The sequence below is a fragment of the Podarcis muralis genome, chromosome 3, assembly GCF_964188315.1.
Source record: "Podarcis muralis chromosome 3, rPodMur119.hap1.1, whole genome shotgun sequence".
Taxonomy (NCBI): domain Eukaryota; kingdom Metazoa; phylum Chordata; class Lepidosauria; order Squamata; family Lacertidae; genus Podarcis; species Podarcis muralis.
In genome coordinates, this window is record NC_135657.1 from 80,505,717 (window position 1) to 80,531,084 (window position 25,368).

Consider the following 25,368-nt stretch of genomic DNA (forward strand, 5'->3'; position numbering starts at 1 on the left):
ACAGACAGTTAACCTAGTCTAGATCCGACCCATTTATCCTTTTGTTTCATATGTAAAAATGCTCTTTTGCTTCAGTTGCTGCTGTGCTCTTGGAAAGGTTGTTGTAGAATTTCTGTCTTTCTGCCCAGCTATCTTGTTTTACATCTTAACCACCATTTGTATTTTTTTTAATTTTCCATAATTTTCAGTGTCAGAATATTACTTTATGCTTAAATCAGGAAACATGTCTTATAAAAGATTGATGAGTATGTGACTGTGGAGAGCACTTTAACCATGTAGGTTGTCATGCTGTTGTTGGTTCTGTACAATTTATGGATGCAAGTTTCTAGTGAAATATGAATGTTACACAAGTCACTTTTAAATAGTTGAATGGTATTTGTATATGCAGTATTTGTTTACCAGAAGACTTCCATAAATATGTTTTCTTTAGTTGCTGATCAAATCTAATTTATGTACAATGTAGGTGGCTTGGAATGTTCAGTGCCCACTCCTACGTTGAGCACTTCAGTCTATGGGAAGTAGAATTGGAGAAGAAATGCTAGATGAGAGAGAGAATATAATTGTCTTTTTCATAAAAGTGTGCCTATTGACCATTGCTGTATTAAAGCGATGCTTTTAAAATGGCAAAAAAATGAGGCAGTGTGAGGATATATTTAATTGTGTTTTTACATATTTATGCACAGTAGGTGGTTTCTAGAAGGGCCAAAATTTGGTTTGAGGAGGTCCTGAGTAAGAAGCCTTGTGAGGGAACCCTGGACCAGCCTGGTGGGCTCTCTGCATTACCCTAGTGACAATCTAAATGTTTTACGTTTTTGTATCAAACTAGTATTTATTTTATTCAATGACACTGTATATATTGCAGCAGCCTTTGGCTATAAGCAATAAACTTGACTGACTGACTGGCATTACCCTAGTGGCTCAGTTTCCAGGTTTGTCAGAGGTGGTGGTGGGCTGTGAGTCTTGTTTTGATTTTTTTGCTCATTTTTACTACGGCCGTGGTGTATTGCAAAGCATGGCCAAGACTGCAGTCACCCACCTACTACTTTCCCTCAGAATGCCCTGAAGATGTAGGGCCTAGAGGCATTCTGGGGAAAATTGAGAATGGGAATGAAAATGGAGCAATGCTTTTTAGGACTGAACCTTTGCCGCTTTTCCTCTCATTTGTCCTGTTCCAGACAAGCAGTTTATTGAGCATTCATGATGACTTGTGTCCGCGTTATTTGCTTGTAGATTATGTAATGTTGCTGTTTATATAACATTTCTTCATTGCACTGAGGCTATATAATGCCACCTGATGTTGTTATTATTCCACACTTTCCTACACATTTCCCTATCACTTTTCTTATTACCACTTTTTTAAAAAGTGGGTTTGTTGCACAAGTGCCTCAAATCCACTTTAATTGCACAGCCGAAATTTGCTGGTATATGAATTTCCAGCGACAGTCTGGAAGCAGCCAAGTTCATATAATCTCTCAATAGGTAGTAAAGCATTCACCAAACTTTGTAAAAAGAAAATTCATACTATTTACACATACATTTTTATGCAGAGTCTCAGAAGCAAAAGCAATGTATATCTCAAGTTATTAAGTTCCCCCTATTCATTAAAAATGTGATGATGTGAAAGTAAAAAATGTGCAGGCCAAGTAATAAGGTGCTCCCATTCCATATACAGTACAGTATGTAGATTTAAAGTCTGTCTGGAGCTGACTAAAATAATTGAACACTAGACATAAGAACTGCAGTGATATGTGGAAAATATGTTCACCTCTGAGACCTCTGAATATTTTTTAATAACATGATTTGGCTGCCTGTGGTGTGAACTTCTGTCATACTCCAGGAGCTAAAATATAATTTCCTAAAAGAGTTTTAAAAATTATGTTGTTATTAAAACTCTGCTAAATAATTTTAATATCTGAAATTTTCACATTCTTTCCATTTTCAATATCTTGTCTTCTTTGGGATGCTTGAAAAAACCATTAAATCAAAAGATAAGCAAACTATTTTGATATTCCAGATGTTTTGTATTAATATGAATGTTTTTATCAATTCTCTTGCTACAGCAGCCTTAAGCCAGTAGTTTATTCTAAAACTAGGATTTAAAAAAATGTTTTTGAGAATATTGGTCTTCATCTTACATGCTACAACATGCAAAAGATTTGTGCAACCATAGCTATAGTGGATCTCTGCAGCAGCCTGTTGTTGTTGTTTAGTCGTTTAGTCGTGTCCGACTCTTCGTGACCCCATGGACCAGAGCACGCCAGGCACTCCTGTCTTCCACCGCCTCCCGCAGTTTGGTCAGGCTCATGTTTGTAGCTTCAAGAACACTATCCAACAATCTCATCCTCTGTCGTCCCCTTCTCCTTGTGCCCTCCATCTTTCCCAACATCAAGGTCTTTTCCAGGGAGTCTTCTCTTCTCATGAGGTGGCCAAAGTATTGGAGCCTCAACTTCAGGATCTGTCCTTCCAGTGAGCACTCAGGTCTGATTTCCTTAAGAATGGATGCGTTTGATCTTCTTGCAGTCCATGGGACTCTCAAGAGTCTCCTCCAGCACCATAATTCAAAAGCATCAATTCTTCGGCGATCAGCCTTCTTTATGGTCCAGCTCTCACTTCCATACATCACTACTGGGAAAACCATGGCTTTAACTATACGGACCTTTGTTGGTAAGGTGATGTCTCTACTTTTTAAGATGTTGTCTAGATTTGCCATCGCCTTTCTCCCAAGGAGCAGGCGTCTTTTAATTTCGTGACTGCTGTCACCATCTGCAGTGATCATGGAGCCCAAGAAAATAAAATCTCTCACTGCCTCCATTTCTTCCCCTTCTATTTGCCAGGAGGTGATGGGACCAGTGGCCATGATCTTCGTTTTTTTGATGTTGAGCTTCAGACCATATTTTGCGCTCTCCTCTTTCACCCTCATTAAAAGGTTCTTTAATTCCTCCTCACTTTCTGCCATCAAGGTTGTGTCATCTGCATATCTGAGGTTGTTGATATTTCTTCCGGCGATCTTAATTCCGGCTTGGGATTCATCCAGCCCAGCCTTTCGCATGATGAATTCTGCATATAAGTTAAATAAGCAGGGGGACAATATACAGCCTTGTCGTACTCCTTTCCCAATTTTGAACCAATCAGTTGTTCCATATCCAGTTCTAACTGTAGCTTCTTGTCCCACATAGAGATTTCTCAGGAGACAGATGAGGTGATCAGGCACTCCCATTTCTTTAAGAACTTGCCATAGTTTGCTGTGGTCAACACAGTCAAAGGCTTTTGCATAGTCAATGAAGCAGAAGTAGATGTCTTTCTGGAACTCTCTAGCTTTCTCCATAATCCAGCGCATGTTTGCAATTTGGTCTCTGGTTCCTCTGCCTCTTCTAAATCCAGCTTGCACTTCTGGGAGTTCTTGCAGCAGCCTAATCTTCTCCAAAGGAATAAAAAGAGGGAGGGAGAAACTGCATGCTTACAATTTGATCAGGGGTTCTCAAAATTCTTGTAGTTCAGAAATGTGATGGGAAAATACATTGAAAATTGTGAGATGAATGAATGACTAACAGGAACACGTGTGAACATCCTGCAAGCAAATCAGAATAAATGCAGGATAAATGATCATTGTCGTATAACATCCCCACAAACAAATCAAAATGAATGGCTAATAAAACTGGCAGTAATCTATTCTCTGCACAAGCTTTGTGAAAGGAAATCAGGATGACTCCTCAATAAATAGGAGTCATTAGTAATCACCTGCCCATAGAGACTACAGTATTTTTAAAAGTACAGTGGTGCCCCGCAAGATGGAAAACCCGCTAGACGAAAGGGTTTTCCGCTTTTGAGTTGCTTCGCAAGACGATTTTCCCTATGGGCTTGCTTCGCAAGACGAAACGTCTTGCTAGTCTTGCGATTTTTTTCCGCCCCCCCCCTTTCTAAGCCGCTAAGCCGCTAATAGCCTTTTAGCAGCTAAGCCGCTAAGCCTTTAATAGCCGCTAAGCTGCTAAACCGCTAATAGCGCTAAGCCGCTAATAGGGTTGCTTCGCAAGACGAAAAAACCGCTAGATGAAGAGAATCGTGGAACGGATTCTTTTCGTCTTGCGAGGCACCACTGTAAAATTTGCAAGGTTCCATCTCATTGGGCAAAAATCCCTTTTTGTAACTCAGATTCTATCATACTTTGTTTTGGAAAACAAATGGAACTATCTATATTTCATTATTTCTTGTGCTCTGGAAACATTGTGAATGATGTATGTGCGTGTATTCAGTTCTGAGTTAGAGCCTGGCAAGCAGCATCCGTGCAGCATGTTAATTATGCATAAGTATTGCAGCTTTATGTAGTGAAAGCAGGGAGGATTGTATGCACTTTTCCATGGTACCTTGACAGTTTCTGTCTGGCATACAACAGACTTACCTGCTTTACAATAGAAAGGGTAAAATCTTTACAGGTAGGTGTCAGCTGAGTTTTATAATAGATCTTTTATATCTTAGTAGAGTTTCATTATATTATCTGGACGCATTTAAACTGCAAAAAGGATCCATTTCTATAAGCTTGGAGGAAACATTTTTATACAGTATTAAGGGGGGAAATATACTTTTGCAAGGATGTATTATAAGCCCATATCGTGAAGCAAGTTTAATAATATTTCAAAAGTTGTTGGCTTCAGATTTTTAAAACTTGGGAGTATATAGAAATGTATGTGTGTTGTGTGCTGTGGTTCTCTCTAACTAACTATCATTGCATTTTAAATCTATCTTCTTTTCAATAAACACTTTTCTCCTCTCTGTAAAGGGTCTGGCTTTCACCCTGGAAGAGAGACAACAGCTGAATATTCATGGACTGCTACCTCCTTGTTTTCTTAGTCAAGAAGTTCAAGTTTTAAGGGTTCTTAGAAACTTTGAAAGACAAGCATCTGACCTGGACAGGTAAAGTCTTGAACGTGAATCATTTTTAAGGGACTCAGATATTTGTTTTTAAAAAGTGTTTTTTTTGGAAAATATGACAAATGCTGACATTCAACCAGTTATACCGTTTTGGCCTGAATATAAGCTGCACTTTCCCCCCCAAATTCCAACCATGAAAAGTTAAATTGTGGCTTTTTATTTGCAACCGTACAAAAATTATCCAGTATGTAGCCAGGAGCTTGGGGCAAAAAGTGCCAGGAGTGTGGCGTAGTCCCCTGTCATCTCCCCCAAGGCCAGGAAGGGAGAGAGTGAGGAAGGTGGAAAGGCTGCTGGCAACGCAGCGCAGCTCCTCCCCCCCCCCCCCCCAGTATGCAGCCAGGAGCGCGGGGCAAACAGCGCCAGGAACACGGCAAAGCAGCGTAGTACCAAGGCCAGGAAGGGAGAGAGTGAGGAAGGGGGCGGCTTATATCCGTGTATTGACTCCCCCCCTCCCAGAGGTTTAAATGTGCGGCTTATATTCGGGTGTGACTTATATTTGGGCCAATACGGTAAATTTCTTCATACTTCTGTTATCCATATTGGCCTCATGTGCAACTGAGAGATGACACCCTTTGTTTATAGTATGTACAAATATAATGCAAAGATAAATTAAAGGAGGTCTTCACTTTCTGCACATTTGCAAAAACAGTCCTTCTTTTGTCAGCATAGCTAAACAAGGATTGGTAAAATTTATTGGGTGTTCATCTCAACACCTGAGCTCACACAAAAGAACCAGGGGTCAGCAACCCTTTTCAGCCGTGGGCTGGTCCACCGTCCCTCAGACCATGTGGTGGGCCAGACTATATTTTTTTTTGGGGGGGGGGGGGGAATGAACAAGTTCCTATGCCCTACAAATAACCCAGAGATGCATTTTAAATAAAAGGACACATTCTACTCATGTAAAAACATGCGGATTCCCAGACTGTCTGTGGGCTGGATTGAGAAGGCGATTGGGCCGCATCCAGCCCACAGACCTTAGGTTGCCTACCCCTGACTTAAACAATGATTCATGTTGCCATAATTACCAGGTGGTTGACAGTGTGATCCGCATATACAGACATTTGATTTACAAATCACAGCGGCCAGTGTCCTCATGTTAACTTGATAATTATGCAATTCTTCAGCACAATGGACTGTTTGAGGAGGTTGAAAAGAGCAACATGATAGGAACAGAGAGAAGCACTGCATGCTTGGGCATTTTCCAAAGAGTGTGCTGAGCACCTCTTTCTGAACAAGAACACTTGTTGGAATTGTATGTGCACAAACAGCCGCTCACCCTGATTTGTAGCCAATTATATGGTAATTTAAGTCTAAACATTGATAATTTTGTTGAGCAGTTGACAGAACTGGTGTTTGCACTAAAATATTAAAGCACAATTTGAAAAATATTTGTGAAATACTTAATTATGGAATCAAAAAGCATGTAGTGACTTGTTTGGAGGTGTTTTTTATATTGCTAGTATAAATGTAAGAAGTATAGGCATGTAAAATCTTTGACATGCCTGTAAAGGGTACATCCTAATGCACACTCCAGTGTTGATAATGTTTGTCTGCACTGCAGTGTTTTCAGTGGAATACACTCTTTGTCACACATACAAGGGCACATTTCATGTACTGCAGTGCAGATATAGCATCCACAATGGATATGGAAGTGCATCCTATTTACTCTGTGCTCGATTCTATGTGAGGCTGTTTCCCTTTAGCTTAATTGACAGTCTACACCAGTTTTGCATTAAGCTGCTCACTGCTCTCTGCTGCCATCATTTGGTAGTAGTCTTGGAGTAACATGCACATGTAACTATTGGTTCCTGTGGTTTTGAAGGGGATGATGTTTCCCACAAGTTCCTTCATACCCCCCACCCACTGGGAGTAGGAGAGGCCTGACCCCTCCTCGTTTTCTCCATGCAGCACATCAGCTTTACTAGTAGAGGGTGTTTATGATAGATGCACAGCACCAATACTGAACCATTTAAATTAAGAGTCAGGTTTGCTTCTGTTCTTAACATGAAGGACTATATCCACTTGCGGCAGCCTGCTTGTTCAACAGTGGTTTCATAAATGGAAATTTTTGGTTTAGTGAACCAACCAAATCCAGTGGGAGTTTTGTGCTTGTGAAAGATGTTGCATGACCACTTGGCACAACTTGTATAATTATATTTGGTGGCAGCTAAGCTGTGCACAACAACTTCAAGTCTCAACCTTCTTGTGCTAACATTGTGTTGGATGTCACTTTATTTCTGTAGCTGCTTGCTTATTTTTTATTTGGTGGCAGATGAGATATGGGACAAAAATCCAAGCTTTTCTTGCATTTATATTTTTAAAGGGTATTCCCTAAAAAAGCAAGCAAGCAAGAAAAAAGAATTCCACTAGTCTTTTCCACATACTTTGCTGAAAAGATCACTTTTGCAGGATCTGCAGTCCCAGTTTTTTTCCTAAAGAAATGCATAGGAGAATGAAATATTATTAGAGGTTTAAATAGAAGCAGCTGGTTTTGGAAAATGAAGAAATAAAACGAAAGTGGGCAACTGTTCAGAAAAAGACTGTGTTTCAGCCCTCTCCTCTGGCTGCTATGCATGCCTGAACTGTCTGGCATAGTCTGCATTAGGTTATGCATAATACATTCTCCACCTGTCATTTTCCTATAGAAATGAAATGGTGTGTCCAAAAGGTTCATCCAGAAAAGCTATATATCGTTCAGAATGAAAGATTATTAACTTGGTTGCTTTAGAGAGGGAAACCCTCCTGGATTTCAAATGTGTCTAAGACAGAGATGGAGGGGAGGTAAAAGTATTCATTGGACATGAAATAATGCACGTCTGGCAAACAATTCTGAAAATACCGGTACCTAGGAAAAAATGAATGTGCAAAATGTTAGTTATTTTCCCATTTGATGGATAAAATGTTTATAGTGGGAATTTTACACTGCAATTATATACCTTTATTATCTGACACGTCTGGCCAGTGTCCAAATGAGCTTCTGCATTTGCAGTGGATATGATATGAAAGGCACAGAAATACAAGCAGCATCCTTGCTGAACATAAATGGGTTTGGTTCTGATCATTTTCTGATGGGAGACCACATGAGAAGCCTGTGTTCTCGTCACCTTAAATTCTCTTGGAGAAAGGTGGGAGAAAATGTAATCCATGAATAAAGCAAATGAAAAAGAAGCTTTAGAGGACCTTCCTTTTGATCACAGCTGCCAAGCACTGCTAAGAGGTTGCTTCAGAAAGTCTCAGGACCTTTTGGAGCAACTTCTCCAGCAGCCTGAAGAACTGATGGTGATGTATGGTGCGGGGGGGGGGGGGGAGGAGGTCAGGGTAAGTAGAAGCTCCATTATGACTACTGCAAAGTGCTTGTGTGTGCACTGGGATCTTTGGAACCATTTTTTAGTGTCTCTTTTTCTCCAAAGCGTTTCTATTTGAAACTGAATAGACATAAATGGTAGTTGGGGGAAGTAAAAAAAAAGAGATAGCAAAGTCATCATAGCAACCTCCTCAAACTTAACAGAGCAGTAGACACAGACAAATTATAGTTTCCAGGGTTGGCTAACCTGTGGCCTTCCATATATTGTGGGACTGCAGCTGCTACCAACTCCAGCCAACATGGCTAGTGGTCAGGGATGATGGAAGCTGGGAGTCCAGCAACGTTTGGAAGGCCAAACCACTTTCCAAACCACAGGTTAGCCACCCTTGGTTTATAATTGTGTGACAATTTGCATTCAGACTAGTGTTATTATTTATTTTCTGTCACCAAAGATATAAGGGGAATAAATTAAAGATAATAAAAATAATAAAATTGTTATGCCACATAATGTCACATTTCCTGAGGCTTTTATTTCAATATGTGGTTTTTTCATTTCAAGTCTGGTGGTGATATGGTATAGTTTATGTGCCTTGAACTTGAAAGAGACATCCTTTCAGAGATGAAAAATAGCTTTAATTGAAAAAATACCTATTTATATCTAATTCACTTTTGGTCTACATCTAGATGACTGTATAATTATATAATTCATTTTTCACAGATATATTCTGCTGATGAGCCTTCAGGATCGAAATGAAAAACTATTCTATAAAGTGCTGACTTCTGATATTGAAAGATTTATGCCTATTGTTTATACTCCCACTGTGGGTCTGGCATGCCAACAATATGGTATAGCATTTCGGAGGCCAAGGTATGTAAGGTTATCCTTCACATACAAGTAATTGTATCTTTCTTCCTCTTGGCTGGTTTCTACTCCCCCCACCACAGCATAGTTGAGTGTAATCCAAAACTGGAATCATTAGGATAATTCAAACTACATTAAGTGTACTTTTAGCATAGGTAAACTGTAATTTGTGTTGCACTACAAAAATAAACTGGTACTTCAGTGTTTTAATCATTCCTAATTTTTTAAACATTGCCTAATTGAACTAGACTTGTTGAAGGACCAATAGTGTATGTTAATAAAAGGTAAAATAAAATATCCAACATTGATTTAATAATTTGAAAAATGTTAGCACTGTTAATGACAAAGGTGGATTACAGTTTCAAAATAAAAATTACAAAGGTCTGATTTTTGTAATTTATTTTTCTGTAAAAATGTTGAAATAAGAACTCTCAAAATCACTTTAAGATGCTATTATTGCCCTTGGCAACATCAGGCAGCCTCTGCAGTTCACATTTATTTTCCTTCCAGTTGTGTTGGTAGCCAAGTTTTTTCTTTCTTTCATTTTATCAGAGTTTTCTCATAGTATATTTATACAGTATCACTGTTTACAGTGATTCCCTTGGTTCTCTTTTAAGGGGCTATAAACTCCACTACTGAAATGTTTGAGCAACACAATGCGTAAAATGCTCAGAAGTCAATATTTTTAGACTTCATCTTAAAGGGAAAGATCTGCTGCTGTTTATAAATTTATAATCACTTCTGAAAATAAGTGAATCCATAATACTAATGGTAATTGTAATTCCTTATTCTAATCAGGGTTTTATAATTGTTGTATTAATGCTAGAAATATGAGGGAAACAACCCTACAAAGCACCCTTTCATTTTTGACTCTCTGATTGGTAACCTGAATCAGTTGAATTCCAGTGATGTGTGTGATATTATTGTGTTAAAATAATTTGCATAATTTGCACTATATTGTCCTGGATAAATATGTATTATTGTTTTAAATGCTGTGATAGCAATAATTTGATAGTCGGGTGAATGAGGGCAGGGCTTTGGAACATTTTATGCTTTTTTGAGAAGAAAAAAAGTGCTACACGGAGCAGGCACTTTCCAGCACTGAAAAATAATCTGGTTCAGAACACCTTTCTGCCCCACATGATCAAGGGAAAGGAGTGCCGAGATCCAGGCCAGCTCTGCAAGCTTGTGTTTCTGGAAGTGGCAGGCTCCCAACATTCTGTACATTATTGGCCTTGGAAGGAGCAGGAAGCCTAGGAGGAAGCACTTTCCTGGTCCATCTGATCCAGGATTGGATAGGACCTTGGAGACAGTCAGATTTCCACCCCATGATCAGGATCTAGATGTGGTGTGAAATAGCTAGTGCTTTTCTCTTCCTCTTTTTGAAGTCACCAGCTCTCATTTGTCTGCTTCTTTGAGTAGAATATCTTCCATTGAACCTTATGATGTTAAACTACCCACAGCCACTATATCTCCACCATTATGTTGATTTGCACAGAGACAACGTATTTCAGGCTAAACTCCCATGCCAGTCCTGATAGTGAGCGATTGCAAAAGGCTGTACTTTCTGCCAGGGCTTTTTTCCGCCAGCTGGAACTTGGTTCTGGCAGCTCTCTGATGGGTGCCATTGCCATTATAAGAGAACAAGGGAGGCGTTCATGGTGAGTTCTGGCACCTCTTTTTTCTTGTAAAATAGCACTGCTGTCTATTCCAGGGAAATGACTGCTGTGGAGCAAGTACTCAGATATCTGAGGTCATCAGAGTAGAGCATGATTGTATATATCTAAGAGGCCAATGGACTTTTCCTTTCCCAGGGCTACCTCCTGTGCTTAACTAAGATTGTTATTATTTATTATTACATTTATATCCCATCTTTCCTCCAAGGAGCTCAAGGTGGTGTTCATGATTCTTCTCCATCTCCATTTTATCCTCACAATAGACCTGCGAATTAGGTCAGGTCAGCATCATGCTGTGCAAATCTGTCAATTGTGTTACAGTTGTACACTGAGTTTTTATATAATCAATTATGGTGTGTTATGTCATTCAAAATGTGAATGAAGCTGCATATGTAGTGTTTAACTGAAAATATAGGTTAGTTACTAGCATGGTCCTGAGCATTTAGCTTTATTGAGGGCTTTTGACATAATTTATTTCCATCTTTTGCCTCATGCCCATATTATTTTTTAAATATTGTTTCCCCCTTCTCATGAACCTGTTTTAACTGCCCATCCCATAAATCAGTACTGTATAATAAAACTGAAATCCCTCCTCAGCATTACTTAATTACCTCCGAATAGAGTAAATTGATGTTACCAAATGGGCATAATAGGTCGTCTAGATTTTTCTAGCTTATTTGAAGGGGGGGGGCATCTTACTAAAATGAAAACATAAGCCATTTCCTTTCTGTATTAGTGTTTCAGGAAAATAGTGTAGAATATAGTATAAAAATGACAGAATAGCATAGTTATGTCATTAGAAAGCCTCTAACTTGGGGATTGCTGTGGTATTTCTGGTATTAGTATCCCAGCAGATCCACAACTCTTTATAGATCTTTGCATTGGTAACTTATCTGATATTGAGATTAATTCCTGCTTTCCCTGTGTTTCATTAAAAATGATTATATCACAAATCAACAATAAACTTAGGTATTTTTTCCCATCTACCGGTATGCAATAATTACAGTTTTGAAAACTACATATGTGTTGTGTTTTGAGCCAGATTTTCCAAACCCAACAAATGACAAGAGGTGTAATGTTACACTAGATTTCAGTTACATTCCCTTGCTTGTTAAGCTTTTTTTTAAAACCCATTTAGGCCAGGTCATAAAATATTTGTAATTCTTTACAATTTTGATGTACTCAGTCTGGCACTAATGCAGTTGTGATCTAATGAAATGAAATCTGCTAGGGAAGCAGGCCCACCCCCGACTACCATTTCATTTATGGGACACAATCTGTCTCCATGCAGGAAGAGCATAGTCCTGCTGTCTTCACTTCGTTCTTGGTCTGCATGTCACCACTGTGACAGGCCATTACAGGGAATGGGAGGCCTGCTCCAAGCTTCTGTTCACCTGACACTGTCACTGATCAGACACCTTGAGACCCACACCAGAAGGTATTCCAAGTAGCCTAACAGAGAGTGGGGGTCCTAACTGTTGTTGGGCAAGTTCAGGGCTCTTCTTACTTGAATGGGCAGTCTGGTTTAAAGATAAAAAAGAGGACTGTCCTATACAAAATAAGATGCGTAACCACTAAAATTGGGTTATATAGGAATATGGAAGGTGTTCACATGCATCCCATTCTCTCTAATATTTTAGTGTGTTGTACATATAAGAGGGAAAACAGCCCTCTGTTGTGTCTCTTAAGTTTCTTCCCTGCCACAGGTATTCAATAGTTCTTCCTCTCAAATGGTTTAAAGATGTAGGCGTAACACTTAACTTAATTAAATATCCTTACAGGATGTTAGATTTGTAGCTTCCTGACTTGTCTCTCCAAAGCTGCTAGACAAAATTATAGATGCAGACTTCTGCACTAGATTCTTTCCATCCGATGTTTTTTTTATATAATATTTATTTTATGTTCTTGAATGGCAGTGAATTCTTAGACAAGCTTTGTTTTGTTCACAATGTGGTTTGCATACGTAGCTTTATTTTAACACTATAAAATATCCTCATAGGAGTGCATCTAACACTATTGTTCTGTGATTTCCTTTAGCTTTCTTTTTCTTTTTAAGTTGTAAACCTGCAAGAAGGGGACCATAATCACTGCTGTACACTACCCAGTGAATTATGATGCCTTTAACATAAAATATACTGATAACAGTTTCATCTTGAAGGTTTGTGTGTGGGAGTTTGGCAGGACACTTTCACATGTGTTCTTTTCAGCTCCTTTCCCATGTCATTAAGCAAGGAAATGTAAGATCAGAAGCAGCTTTCTTGTATTTTAGTTTTTCTAGATGTTAATATGCATGCATTTCTTTGACTAAAGAAAGATACGGGCATTTAATTTCCTCTCTATCAAGACCCAGACCAGTGGTACTGAACTTGTCCCAATATTTAGCTGTACTCGAATAACTGTGACTGTGTACTGTTAGAATATTTAACTTTATCTCCTGGCTGTATATTTTTGTGTATCCTGTTGTAAGGTGCTTCTATAGTTCATGCATTCATGCAAGCATGAATGCATTTCTGACTACTGCAAATGCATCCTTCTCCCAATACCATATTCTGAGCCTGGTGTGTGAATAGGGGACTCCCACTGTCCTTCATTTCCCCATGTATAGCTTTTTCCTTGTTCTCTGCCAAAGTGCTAGCCACTATTATGAGGTAGATTTTGTGTTCCAAGTTTTGAGTGAAAGGTATAAGATGTCTTACTTTAAGTCCCCCCTCCCCATTGTGTCTTGGACTATTTATGAACCACATTTCAAATTTCTATGTTTTGTGAGAGAACTATATCAATGCTAATACCTGACTATGGCTTCCTCACCCTGGAAATATTTACTGAGGGACTGTAGAGCTTTGTATTTTGTCAATTCTGTTTTTACTTTGAAAGCATCTTTCAATGTGAATGCTCCCATTGATAATCACTAGGTAGGTATTACATGATACCTCAACAGGTCAGTAGCCTTAAAATTTCTCATAACGCACAAGTTCAACAGTACAAACTGTTTCCCCCCAGTATACAATGCACTACCTCTGTTTCTGTGTGTGGTCTACTATATAGAGTTCCCACAGCTGTTGGTTTCAGCATCTTGATTGTCAGTAATGACATGATTTTTAAAAATACACAGCTCTCTGGTTACAAACCAGAAATCTCATGGACTCTTTGTCACAGTGAATGAGCTTTCATAGTACAACCTGGGTATATTTCAAACACAAATAACTGATTTTGTTCCAATTAAAGTTCTACATGATTTGTTTAAAGGAGATTAAAGCCAGTTGTACCACCAAAGTGTTAGTGTGCACCTGTCAAACAACATATCCTTTGTGTCTGTAAATTGATGCTGGTCTCGTAGAAAGCTATACTTTCTAATTTCAGTGGTGCCAAGAGGGGACAGAGATGTCAGCTAACCTAAAATACAGTGGTACCTTGGGTTAAGTACTTAATTCGTTCCGGAGGTCTGTTCTTAACCTGAAACTGTTCTTAACCTGAAGCACCACTTTAGCTAATGGGGCCTCCCGCTGCCGCCGCACCGCTGGAGCACGATTTCTGTTTTTATCCTGAAGCAAAGTTCTTAATCCAAGGTACTATTTCTGGGTTAGCGGAGTCTGTAACTTGAAGCGTATGTAAGCTGAAGTGTATGTAACCCGAGGTACCACTGTATAAGCAAATACTGGCTGGTAATTCATGCTCAAAGGTATATCCTGCTAATAGTCTAAAAAGGAGTAGTATAGCAGCTTCTTAGGAGTACAGGCAACTTCCCACTTACGTGGGAGTTATGTTCAGGGCCCCCGCAGAGCTTTGTTGAGGCTGCTTAGCCCCCCTTTCTAACAGCTGTCACATGGGGTAATGCAGCCACCGCCGCTTTGTAGCATCAGCAAAGCCCCGCTGCCCCTCAGGCTCGCAAGGAGATCCTTCCCACAGGTGTCATCTATTCCAACCCCTGCAGTGCAGGAATCTTTTGCCCAATGTGGGGCCCGAACCCATGACCCTGAGATGAAGAGTTGTGATTATTTTTATGATATAAAATGGAAGTCGAAAGCAACCACGTATCCACCAGTTCCTGGGTTGTAGGTTATTTTTGTTCGCTCAAGTTGAGCCTACAAGTTGAGCTATGTTCCCTTCCAGAGAAATTGTCATGCTGCCATTAGGTGAAATGCTTCTGCTGCTCTGTTTATGTAACTGGAATATATATATATATATATATATATATATATATATATATATATGCTTTCGTAGATTTTCACGGGTACAGGAATGCAGGTTTTGGTGTCCTCGGGTGTCTTCCCGTGTAAAAGTTGGGGTGTCTAGGCGACGTTTCGACGAGGTCTCACTCGTCATCTTCAGGCTGGTGCTTTCGGCTTCTTGTTACTGGAACAGAGCAGGATCTCAGTGTTTGAGTTCCTATAAATACTGTTGAGGAGGTGTGGTGTATAGCCTCCAATGTTCTGGGCAGAGAGGAAGTTCCCAGGCTAGTGTGTCTTTTCTTCTTTTGTTCCTTAATTAATTGAGGGATATCTTGAGTGATTTCTTGAGTGATATCCTGAGTACCACTTAGGTGGGTCATTAGGTGTGGATTAGTTGCTAAAGCCTTTGTGTCTTGACCTCTTGAACTTTGTGAAGAGTTTTTCTGAGAAGATGGCTGTACTGCACTTAGTTGTGCTCTGGCTTGGCTTCGTGTATAGGGGCGAGCTGTGGTTTTGTGGCCTGTGCCCGCCAGATCTGTGTAGGGATTGCAGGGGGGTGCAGCATCCGGAGGTGCCACCATGGTTAGGCTACTGGATGGTATCTGTAATTCATCTGTGGAGAGGGTCTGGGTTTGGGTCTGGTGTGGTTGATTGGTGATGGCGTTCTGTGTGCCTCTGGATCTGGTGTCAGTTTTTGTGGGGAGGGCTAATTTCCAGATGTCTGGCAAGCGGGATGTGTCGTCACGCTTGTTCATGTTGTGAGGGTGTTTCTCTATCTCGATGGCTTCCATGATTATTCTCTTGTGGTGATGTTCCATGTTAAAGAGCAATTTGGAATCTGCAAAATTAATTTCGTGTCCTGTTTCTTTCATGTGTTGGAAAAGAGAGGAAGTTTTTTCTTCTTTTTTGACGGCATTCTTGTGTTCTGCGATACGTGCATTTATTCGTCTGTTTGTTTGTCCAATGTACGTGGCTGGGCAGACTTTGCAGGGTATTTCAGACACACTAGCCTGGGAACTTCCTCTCTGCCCAGAACATTGGAGGCTATACACCACACCTCCTCAACAGTATTTATAGGAACTCAAACACTGAGATCCTGCTCTGTTCCAGTAACAAGAAGCCGAAAGCACCAGCCTGAAGATGACGAGTGAGACCTTGTCGAAACGTCGCCTAGACACCCCAACTTTTACACGGGAAGACACCCGAGGACACCAAAACCTGCATATATATATATATATATATATATATAGGGGGGGTGCCTCATTTAGCTGCACATGAATGATATTGCTACTGTAGAATTGCGCAGTAGTTTGAGCTGGCAGAGTATAGAAGAGAAGAATCTGTGTTTAACCATGTATCTGGTATGAAAAATGCAAAAACACTAGCTGTTGTAACTGAAATTTCCAATGTACAGTGATATAAGAAATGCTGTCATGTGTGGGACAATTCTTGTTGCCTTATTTAAAGGTTATCTTTGCCATAAATCAAGTTGGGGGGGGGGGGGGAAGAAAAGAATTCCCCTATAAAATAGCAGCTCTTTGAGGGAGTCTCCGCACCACCACCTTTTTCAAGCTGCAAGTTTAGGTGTGGGAAAGTTCAATGGAACGTTTTCGTTAAGATGCCAAAAACAACTTCTTTGCCCCGTCTGTGGAACACCCAGGTGTTTCAAGTTTATTAGCAAGATCAGTGTAAGGAAAAATCATGACCAAGTATTCCATTGCTTAGTTTTGGAAACTTCTGAAAAGTGAGGAGGCTAAACATTAGGATTGCATTTCCATTTGTAATATGGAAAGCAAGTTCAATTATTTGCACCAACGAAATCTTGAGCAATAATTGGAAATCAGCAGGGCAGGGGGAAACTATCATCATTTGGAACTTAAACTACTGAAGAAAATATATTCCATTTTAGAATAATCCTTAAATTTTATATTTAATACCTTCTGCATTTACTGAGTGTGAATCTGTAGACTAAACCAAAAGATAGAGCATGTTCTGCTATCCCTTCCCTGTCCAAATTCTGGTAAGATCAGGAGCAGATATGTGGTTCACAAACTTCCTCTCCTAGAAAGAGGGGTTTCTATTGTATTTTGTAGGAGGTGATCCTATGTTCAAATGTATCTTTCAGTTAGGGAATACCTTATATACATGAAAGTGGTGTCTGAATTAAAGCCTGGTATCTGTTCCTTATCATACTGCACACAAAAGTGAGGGAGAATTGCATCTTGGACTGATGAATGAGTGCAGGATAATTTGTTAGGCTTGATCTATGTTGTCTTGTTTAATGTATCATTGCCATTGGATGAGACCCCATGTAGTGCAATGTAGCATCATGCAATGGGGCTTCTCCTTCCTCTCTTCCCAACTACAGCCTCCACTTGCTCCACCTAAACAACTTGGGGAGAGTGGGGACCCTCTGGAGCAGATTTTGGGGACATGTTGGCTGGAAGGGGGAGAGAAGAAAAATGGAAAGACCTGTTGCACAAGTGGATTTCTGTTGCATAAGCGGGCAATCATATTTTAATGTCACCCTGCATTCTGAGAAGCCTGACAAAGTAGCATAACTTTTGGGATGTATCATGTGGCTAGGTCTCTCTCACCCTCCCAGAAAAGGCAATTTGGGAATGCTTGTGTGCATTTTGCATAAATTCTTGCATCAAAATACACAGGCTTGGTTTGCATGTCACATTAAACCATGGTTAAAATAAAACTATGGTTTAATATGAACAAGTGGCATGCTTAGGATTGCATTGTTAGAATATAATTACAAATCAAGTAAAAAACACTGCATGAGGCGTCTTTGTTAAAGGGACAGGGAACCTATGGCTCTCTGGATTTTGGACTCCAACTCCCATCATCCACGACAACTGTCCATGTTGACAAGGGTTATTAGGAGTTTGAGTTCAATATTTGGAGGGCTACAGCTTCCTAATCTCAGCTCTGTTATTTCCCTTTTTGTTTTCTGATATTTTGTTGCACCTGGTTATAGGGGATGATCATGTGTGATGGTTGATATTTTTCAGTTTTCATCAAATGTTTGTGGTAGGTACAGATGAAGACTATACAGAGAGAGATGTTTGGAAATTTATTTGGAAAAGTATGGAGTATAAGTACATTATATTCTCTAATGAATTAGGGTTGATTTTTTATTGACTCTGGGCCAGATAAAGTCCAGATGCTTAGTCCTTTCAAATGTTACCTTAGGAATTCATCCAATTTCTTTTTTTTAAATTTCCATGGTAAGGTTTTGACAGTCTATTAGGTCAATGACTCACTAATATATTTTAATGAAGTCATAATTAAAATATACTCTGTGTGATAGCCAGCATAAAAATCAGCAATAAAATGAAATAATTTATACAATTTATAGAGTTTTCTACCTGCTCATGTTACACATATTAGGTGGATAAGGGGAATTTTGTGAAGGAAGCAGGACCGCAAAATCTTGAATATTCATCAGTGGCTGAGTGTGATTCCAGTAGACTGAATATTTTATAAATGCCTCTGAAGGAGCAGTAGTTAGTGGATGGCATCCTGAATAGATTAGTAATTTTACTGTGAGTTAAAAATAAAAATGAAGGCAACTGATAGGATGGCATTAAATTGTGAATGTAGATAAAAGTTCATGTTTTTGTCCTGATATATTTACCTGTCATGCTGACATATTGTCTCTGTAATAATATGTCATCGTGGGGTGCTCTTAACACTGTCAAGCATAAAGTTTAGGACTGATTTATTTCTATAACGTTTTACATACGCTAAGTGTTACATACACTACACATCTGCCCCCATGCATGCTATCAACTCCGTCATTCATATTTCAGAAGGAATAATCCATAAGGCAAGCAATGGAGAGAAGCTCTTCCTCTTACCCTTATGCCAGACTGGGCTAGGTCAAGTAGCAGAGGCAACAGGAATAAGGTGGTTGGCTATGTCAACATACTTCTGGGCAAACCTCAAATGATCTCCAAGACCAGTTTGCAACACATTACAATGCAAAATGAAACAGGACCCATCCAGCAGCCCTTGTTCCATTTGCTTTTGATGGCAGAGCCCAGAGGTTCCTTCTCTGTGCTTTTGTAGTTTCAGGATAACTTCTTTGCTTGTATCATTGCCACAGCTTACATTATTATACAGTGGTACCTCTGGTTACTAAATTTGTTCTGGAGGTCTGTTCTTAACCTGAAACTGTTCTTAACCTGAGGTACCACTTTAGCTAATGGGGCCTCCCGCTGCCGCCGTGCCATTTCCGTTCTCATCCTGAGGTAAAGTTCTCAACCTGAGGTACTACTTCCGGGTTAGCGGAGTCTGTAACCTGAAGTGACTGTAACTCGAGGTGTCTGTAACCCGAGGTACCACTGTACAGGAGAAAGAGCTAATTCAACAGAATGCTGTTCCGGAGTCCTTTATCTGCTACTCTATCCCCATGTTCTTATTTGCCAGTGGGGTCTTTTTGCTGTCCCTGTTCAGCCTTCCAATAGTGTCCCTAACTTCCAAGATTATCCACTCAGGCCCTCAGCAGCACATAGAGTTCTGGATTTAGCTGTCAGCACATTCTCAGACTCTCACTCCAGGGGTTGCCCCAGGTCCTCAGCAGCTTGGAAGATTTCCAATGAGCCTCTGTAGTAGAGAAAGGTCCTAGCAATCTGGGCCAAACTCCAAGACCTGTCAGCACTAGTTCCTGAAACCTCTCTTAATAGCCTCACCCCCCTCCTTCCTGGAAAAGCAAGCATCAGAGTCTCTTTTTTTTTTAAAGACAAATGTCCCCCCCCACCATAATATCATGTGCCATGAGTCTAGATGTGCCAAGGAAACCCCTGTTCCTCTATCTCTCTGATTTCCCTTATCTCCAGTCACGCCACAGTCAGTGTTTACTTTGTGCCTGCCTCTGGGAGCTCATATTCTAATAGTGTTCCATTGCAAACAGGTAGTCTGAGTCTGTCCATTATGGAACGGCTTTGCCAGTTAATAATGAATGGTTAGTATAGTATTCACTGTTTTCAAGTACCAAGTTTACTATTTTGAAACAGATTGGTCTTTCCAGTATTGCTTGGGGGTTTCAGTACTTTGTCTCTGTGTCCATCTTGCTTATTGCCACTGATGAGCAAACAAAAGAGATGGACTGTTCTAAACCTTCCTCATAATTATGTCACATACCACAGCTTTGCAGTGTAAAAATTAATCAAACACAAAGTGTTGTTTGTCTGGTGCCCAGGTTTGATGCTACTGGAACAAAATGTAATAACAGTGTTTGACCCAAAAGTGATCAGACTTGTTTAATTTGGAGCTCAAATTTTATTTCTAAAATATATTGAAAAATATGTTTTTACTTAAATTGCAAAGTAGGCTTTTTTGTTTTGTTTTCTGTGTTAGAATAAATGTAAACCACAGCTAGCAACTGAATTAATACTGTGATTGTGAGTTACTTCCACAATGATGTTAACAATACAAAGTACACTGCAGTGGTACCTCGGGTTACATACGCTTGAGGTTACAGACTCCGCTAACCCAGAAATAGTACCTCGGGTTAAGAACTTTGCTTCAGGATGAGAACAGAAATCGTGTGGCGGTGCGGCAGCAGCAGCAGGAGGCCCCATTAACTAAAGTGGTACCTCAGGGTAAGAACAGTTTCAGGTTAAGAACGGACCTCCAGAATGAATTAAGTTCTTAACCCAAGGTACCACTGTATTTGCCTCAGGCTTTAATTTGGAACTCTTGCTACTGGAGAGTGGCTTTGTGGCTCTGCCCCACCACAGTGGCTGCTACTGCTAAACCAAAATTGGAGATCATAGTGTGAAATGGGTTTGGAGGCAAAATATAGCTTGACCATTGCATCTGAAGTTCTGAACCAATATGTGTATGCTACAGGGAATGTTCACAGTTCTTTTTTTGATTCAATCCTAAAAATATGTACTCTTCAGTGAACAGTAGAACGGGTTTCTTAGTAAATATGTTTAGGTTTGAAGACTAGTAGCCCTATCCTATGTATTATTACTGTCAAGTGGACTGACATTGTTTAGCTTTCAGTAGACTGATTTTTTCATTTTTATTGCATCATGGGATCCATTTTCTTGTGGCTGGGTTGTATGCTGTATAGGAGCCAGATGGAACAGGCAAATTACTTTGTTACTTCTCTCAGCAGTACTGCCTTCCTGGTAATGCATAAATCAGACTCGAGTTCTAGAGGTGCCAGAAAGAAAGGTTCCAAGGATATTTCAACATCACTGATGTCCCGCTCCTTTTTTAGTGCAATTTTTGTATTAGGAGATCTACCACAGCATAATGTGCAAGAGCAGTTATCTTCTCTCTATGCCAAGATTGTTTTTTCCTTCTCATGTCAAAATGAATTGATTACAATGATCTGCTGACAAGCACAAATAACTACAAGTGACCCCAACCGTGCCATAAAAGTATTAATACAAATAGATAGAAGAAGAGAATTGATTAGAAACAAAACTAAGGGTAAAAAATACACTGGAAAATGATAAATTATCATCAGTTTATGTAAATGACCTAATTGGCTCATTTTGAGGTTGTTTGTTTTTTAAATTCCAGCCTGAAAAGTCTTCTCCAGATAGAATTACTTCTTAGCAGAGAAATTGCAGGTTGCTTTAAAGGCTAATGCAGGCTAAAATGTTACAGGAGTCGTCTGGGATTCTCTTTTCCCAAGAGCTGCCCAAACCTGAGTTGTTGAGGACAGAACAGTTTTACTTCCAGTGGAATATTCTGAAAATAATCTAAAAACAACAAAGAATCCTATAACACTGTAAGGATTAACAAGTTTATTAAGGGATGTTTTTGTGCACTAGAATCCATTTCATGAGAAACAAGGTGTGTTTGGTGTGTTTATGATAGATACATGTAATCTCCAAATTTGGAGCCAGCGACAGGGCATAGATTATAAGAAGCATTTATGAGTGGAGGCAAATGTGGCTTGACAATCTTGATGCTTGATATCAAATTTTCAAAAACAGTTATTATAATATTGTGGCAATTTTTGATCCTGAGACAATAAGACACTTACCGGTAACTCTCCTCCCCCACAAGTGTATACAGAGGGCCCTTGTCCTGTTTGAAGTTGTGACTCCACTGAGCACCAACTGATGCTACGGATTTTTTTGTTTGAAAAAAACTGACTATTTGGGAAACTGTTAGATACTACAAGAACATAGGAAACTGCCTTATACCAAGTCAGATCATTGAGCAATCTAGCATAGACTTCTCCATAGGGTCTTGTACAGAAGTTTTTCCTAGCCCTACTTGGAGATGTTGGGTATCAAACCTGGGATCTTCTGTGCAAAGCACATGCTCTGCCACCACTGAGCTATGGCTTTCTTGCCTTTCATAACTACGGTACAGTGGTACCTCCGGTTGTGGACGGGATCTGTTCTGGAGCTCCGGTCGGATCCTGAGGTTTCCGCAACTGGAGGTGCCTGTTCTGCGCACGCATGCAGCACAATAGAGTGCTTCTGTGCATATGCGTGCGACGAAACACGGAAATATACTTCCAGGTTTGCCACGTGCGTATCCCGAAGGATACGTAACAAGGGGGGCACATAAGCAGAGGTACCACTGTATTTCTAATAGCTATTTTTTCATCACATTTCTTATAAAGTAGTACCTTGGTTCCCAAACGGCTTAGTTGATGAACAAATTGGCTCCCGAACGCCGCAAACTGGTTCTGGTTTGTGAATGTCTTTTGGAAGCCAAATGTCCGTTTCGGCTGTTGGCATGGCTTCTGGGGCCAATCAAAAGCCGTGCCTTGGTTTCGAACATTTTGGAAGTCAAACGGAATTCCAGAACAGATTGAGTTCAAGAACCAAGGTAATTATTTTTTCCTTATTAGCATCCAAGCAATTTTTGTGTGTGGATGATGATGATGATTTTATTTATACCCTGCCCATCTGGCTGGGTTTCCTCAGCCACTCTGGGTGGCTTATAGCATATATAAAAACATAGTAAAGCATCAAACATTAAAATGTTCTTTACTTGATCCTTGGAATGCTGTATCTAAGATGATTATCTCTAGCATATTTTAATTCTACTGCCAGCTTGAACGTTTTCTTAGCTAAATGGGTTGCATTGTTTTAACCTCTTTTCATAAAATAGATTTTCAATTACTGGGGGGATATATTTCATATTTTACATAAAAGAAAAGCTTTTCTTTATACTTGTTTGGGTTTGAATTCATCTTTCTTAGGTGCCCGAAGCAGGACACTGTATTTCATATAATACCTCAGTAGTGTCTGGGCAGTGTGATTCCCCCCTCCTTTTAATTCTAGAAAAACCTAATAACTTCATTGTAACAATGTGGGTTAGAAATCAGGGTGGGAGGGGTCATGAGAAGTTTAATTTTAAACACCCAATAAAATCTTATGAATTTTAGAAGATCCTGCAGTAAATACTCACATTATGATGCTGTAGTGATAAATTGTATTTATTGCTGTGACTTACTTAGACAGTCTAAGAAGATGCCTGGGAATATTCCCATGAGAATGTCATGAACACGAATTTAGCCTAATATGGTTTGGGTTCTCCATTTCTGGCACAAGGCTGAAATAAGTCTGCAAATATTAGTATCCTACAAAAAGCAACAAAAGTGTTACTACCCTGCTAAGATATTAATGGCTAGCGCTTCCATGGACCCCCTTTTAAAAATTGGTATTACATTGGCTACTTTCCAGTCCTTGGGTGTATTTTTGTTAGAAGACCAGCAATTTCAGATTTGAATTCTTTAAGAACTATTTAAGTGGATCCTGTCTAGACACAGTCATTGGTATCAAAAACCCAGAGAGTTTGCAAGAGAATAAGCAGCATTCCCCCATCTCACTCCTGACAAACACATATAAATAGCTTTAAAAATACATACTGTATAATGAAGATAAGGTCAAATTCAGGTTTCTGTATCTGGAAAAAACATGCTAAAAGTTATATTTAGGCTGCAATGCTATACTCGTTTACCTAATAGTAAGTCCCATGGACATCAATAGGGTTTATTTCTGAGGAGTCATATACTGGATTGCATTGTTAACCAAAGCTTTTTACTGCACTGTAGAATTTATGGAAATACCTGTGAGCATTTATATTTTTACAATGAATCACCTACATTTCCCCCTTCATTTAAACTGGACCACATATTTCCCATATGCATAAATCCTGTTACATATTTATCTGTTGAGTTAAGTTTGTTATCAAAACAGTAGGTTTGCTGAAGTCATGGTCTTTTCTATTACAGTGCAGGAGTCCCCTTGTTTTTTTCTGATTGTATAAAATTCATTGCATTTTGCATACCATGTTACAATCTCTCTTAACTTTAGTTAGTTTTTAATGTTGATAAAAAGTCTCCAAAGTTGGAACTCTTGCTATTTCAGCTTTCCTGTATACAGATGTATAGTTATTAGTTTGATTCACAGAACACATTTCCAGATTGTTCTTAGGAGTTCTATTTGCCACACTTATTTGCAATCTGTGAACTTTTTAAAAAGAAAGGTAAGAATTTTGAGTTTTAAATGATATTGCATAGCTATTCATGCCAGTTTGGGTGGGGGAAAGAAAAATAAATTGTCTTTTATTTTCCCTATCGCTTCTGACCCTCCCACCTATTGCTGAGTAGGGTTGTGGCTAGGCCTGTTTTTCAAAACTGCCCTGCTCACTGTTTTGCATTGCCTTCCTTGCTTCTTGCCACTCTCTAATCCTGTTTTTGTGGGATGAGAGAAAGTTTCAGAATCATATTGGCTCTCCCCTTCAGAAGAGGGGCATTGCTTTTTAGGGTTCCTCCATGTCACCAAGTGCCATGGGCTGGTTTGCTCTTGTAGCAAAGTTGTTCCTAAGTTCAGCACATTATGGGAATAAATGATGTCCATTCACATATGTAAAAGTAAAGGGGTACACTTTTGGGGTACGGGCTGAACCTATTTCTCTTCTGGTGATCTCAGTGCCTGAAGTAAGAAGCAAATATTTCCTTAGCTATGTCTCAGGTTACAGTTTCTTTTATGTTGTCCATGGAACTCAATGAAATTCACAGGGAACCATGCCATCCTTAGTCTGTGTAACCCCATCCTGGGTTCCATTTTTTGGTCATGCTGTGGGAAGGAATGTTGGGAACTTGTGTTACGTCTGTAGCCTATTGTCATGATGTGTGGGTATGTGCATAGGAAGAACAGGTAGACATGAAATTCATTTCTGTGTGATCTGCACAGTCACATCCCCGCTACAGAATTCCTGACATTGTTAGGCTGGGCTATCCCATGCATATTGACCTTACTGCAGTAGTGTCCCTGCTTGCTTTGTCTAGCTTTTCCACATAGCAGTGCCAACCACTCACTTATATGGGAGAAACAAAATAAAAAAATTCCTTCCAGTAGCACCTTAGAGACCAACTAAGTATGTTATTGGTATGAGCTTTCATGTGCATGCACACTTCTTCAGATATGG

General features: G+C 39.6%; 3 protein-coding genes across 13 annotated transcripts in view; 1 reads left to right on the forward strand and 2 right to left on the reverse strand.

Annotated features, from left to right (window-relative positions):
- PRSS35 (serine protease 35) overlaps nucleotides 1-25,368 on the reverse strand; it is a 151,975-nt gene that overhangs the window by 56,472 nt on the left and 70,135 nt on the right. The window lies entirely within an intron of this gene.
- Nucleotides 1-25,368, reverse strand: part of RWDD2A (RWD domain containing 2A) — a 131,345-nt gene that overhangs the window by 25,526 nt on the left and 80,451 nt on the right. The window lies entirely within an intron of this gene.
- The window catches only part of ME1 (malic enzyme 1), a 119,655-nt gene that overhangs the window by 19,975 nt on the left and 74,312 nt on the right, over nucleotides 1-25,368 (forward strand). For 3 of the 4 annotated variants that reach the window (XM_028722864.2, XM_028722866.2, XM_028722863.2), the window contains exons 2-3: nucleotides 4,775-4,908; nucleotides 8,949-9,098. In XM_028722864.2, coding sequence (XP_028578697.1) covers nucleotides 4,775-4,908; nucleotides 8,949-9,098 — 284 coding nt within the window. The remainder of the gene's footprint in view (nucleotides 1-4,774; nucleotides 4,909-8,948; nucleotides 9,099-25,368) is intronic. The other variant, XM_028722865.2, reaches the window with a different exon arrangement.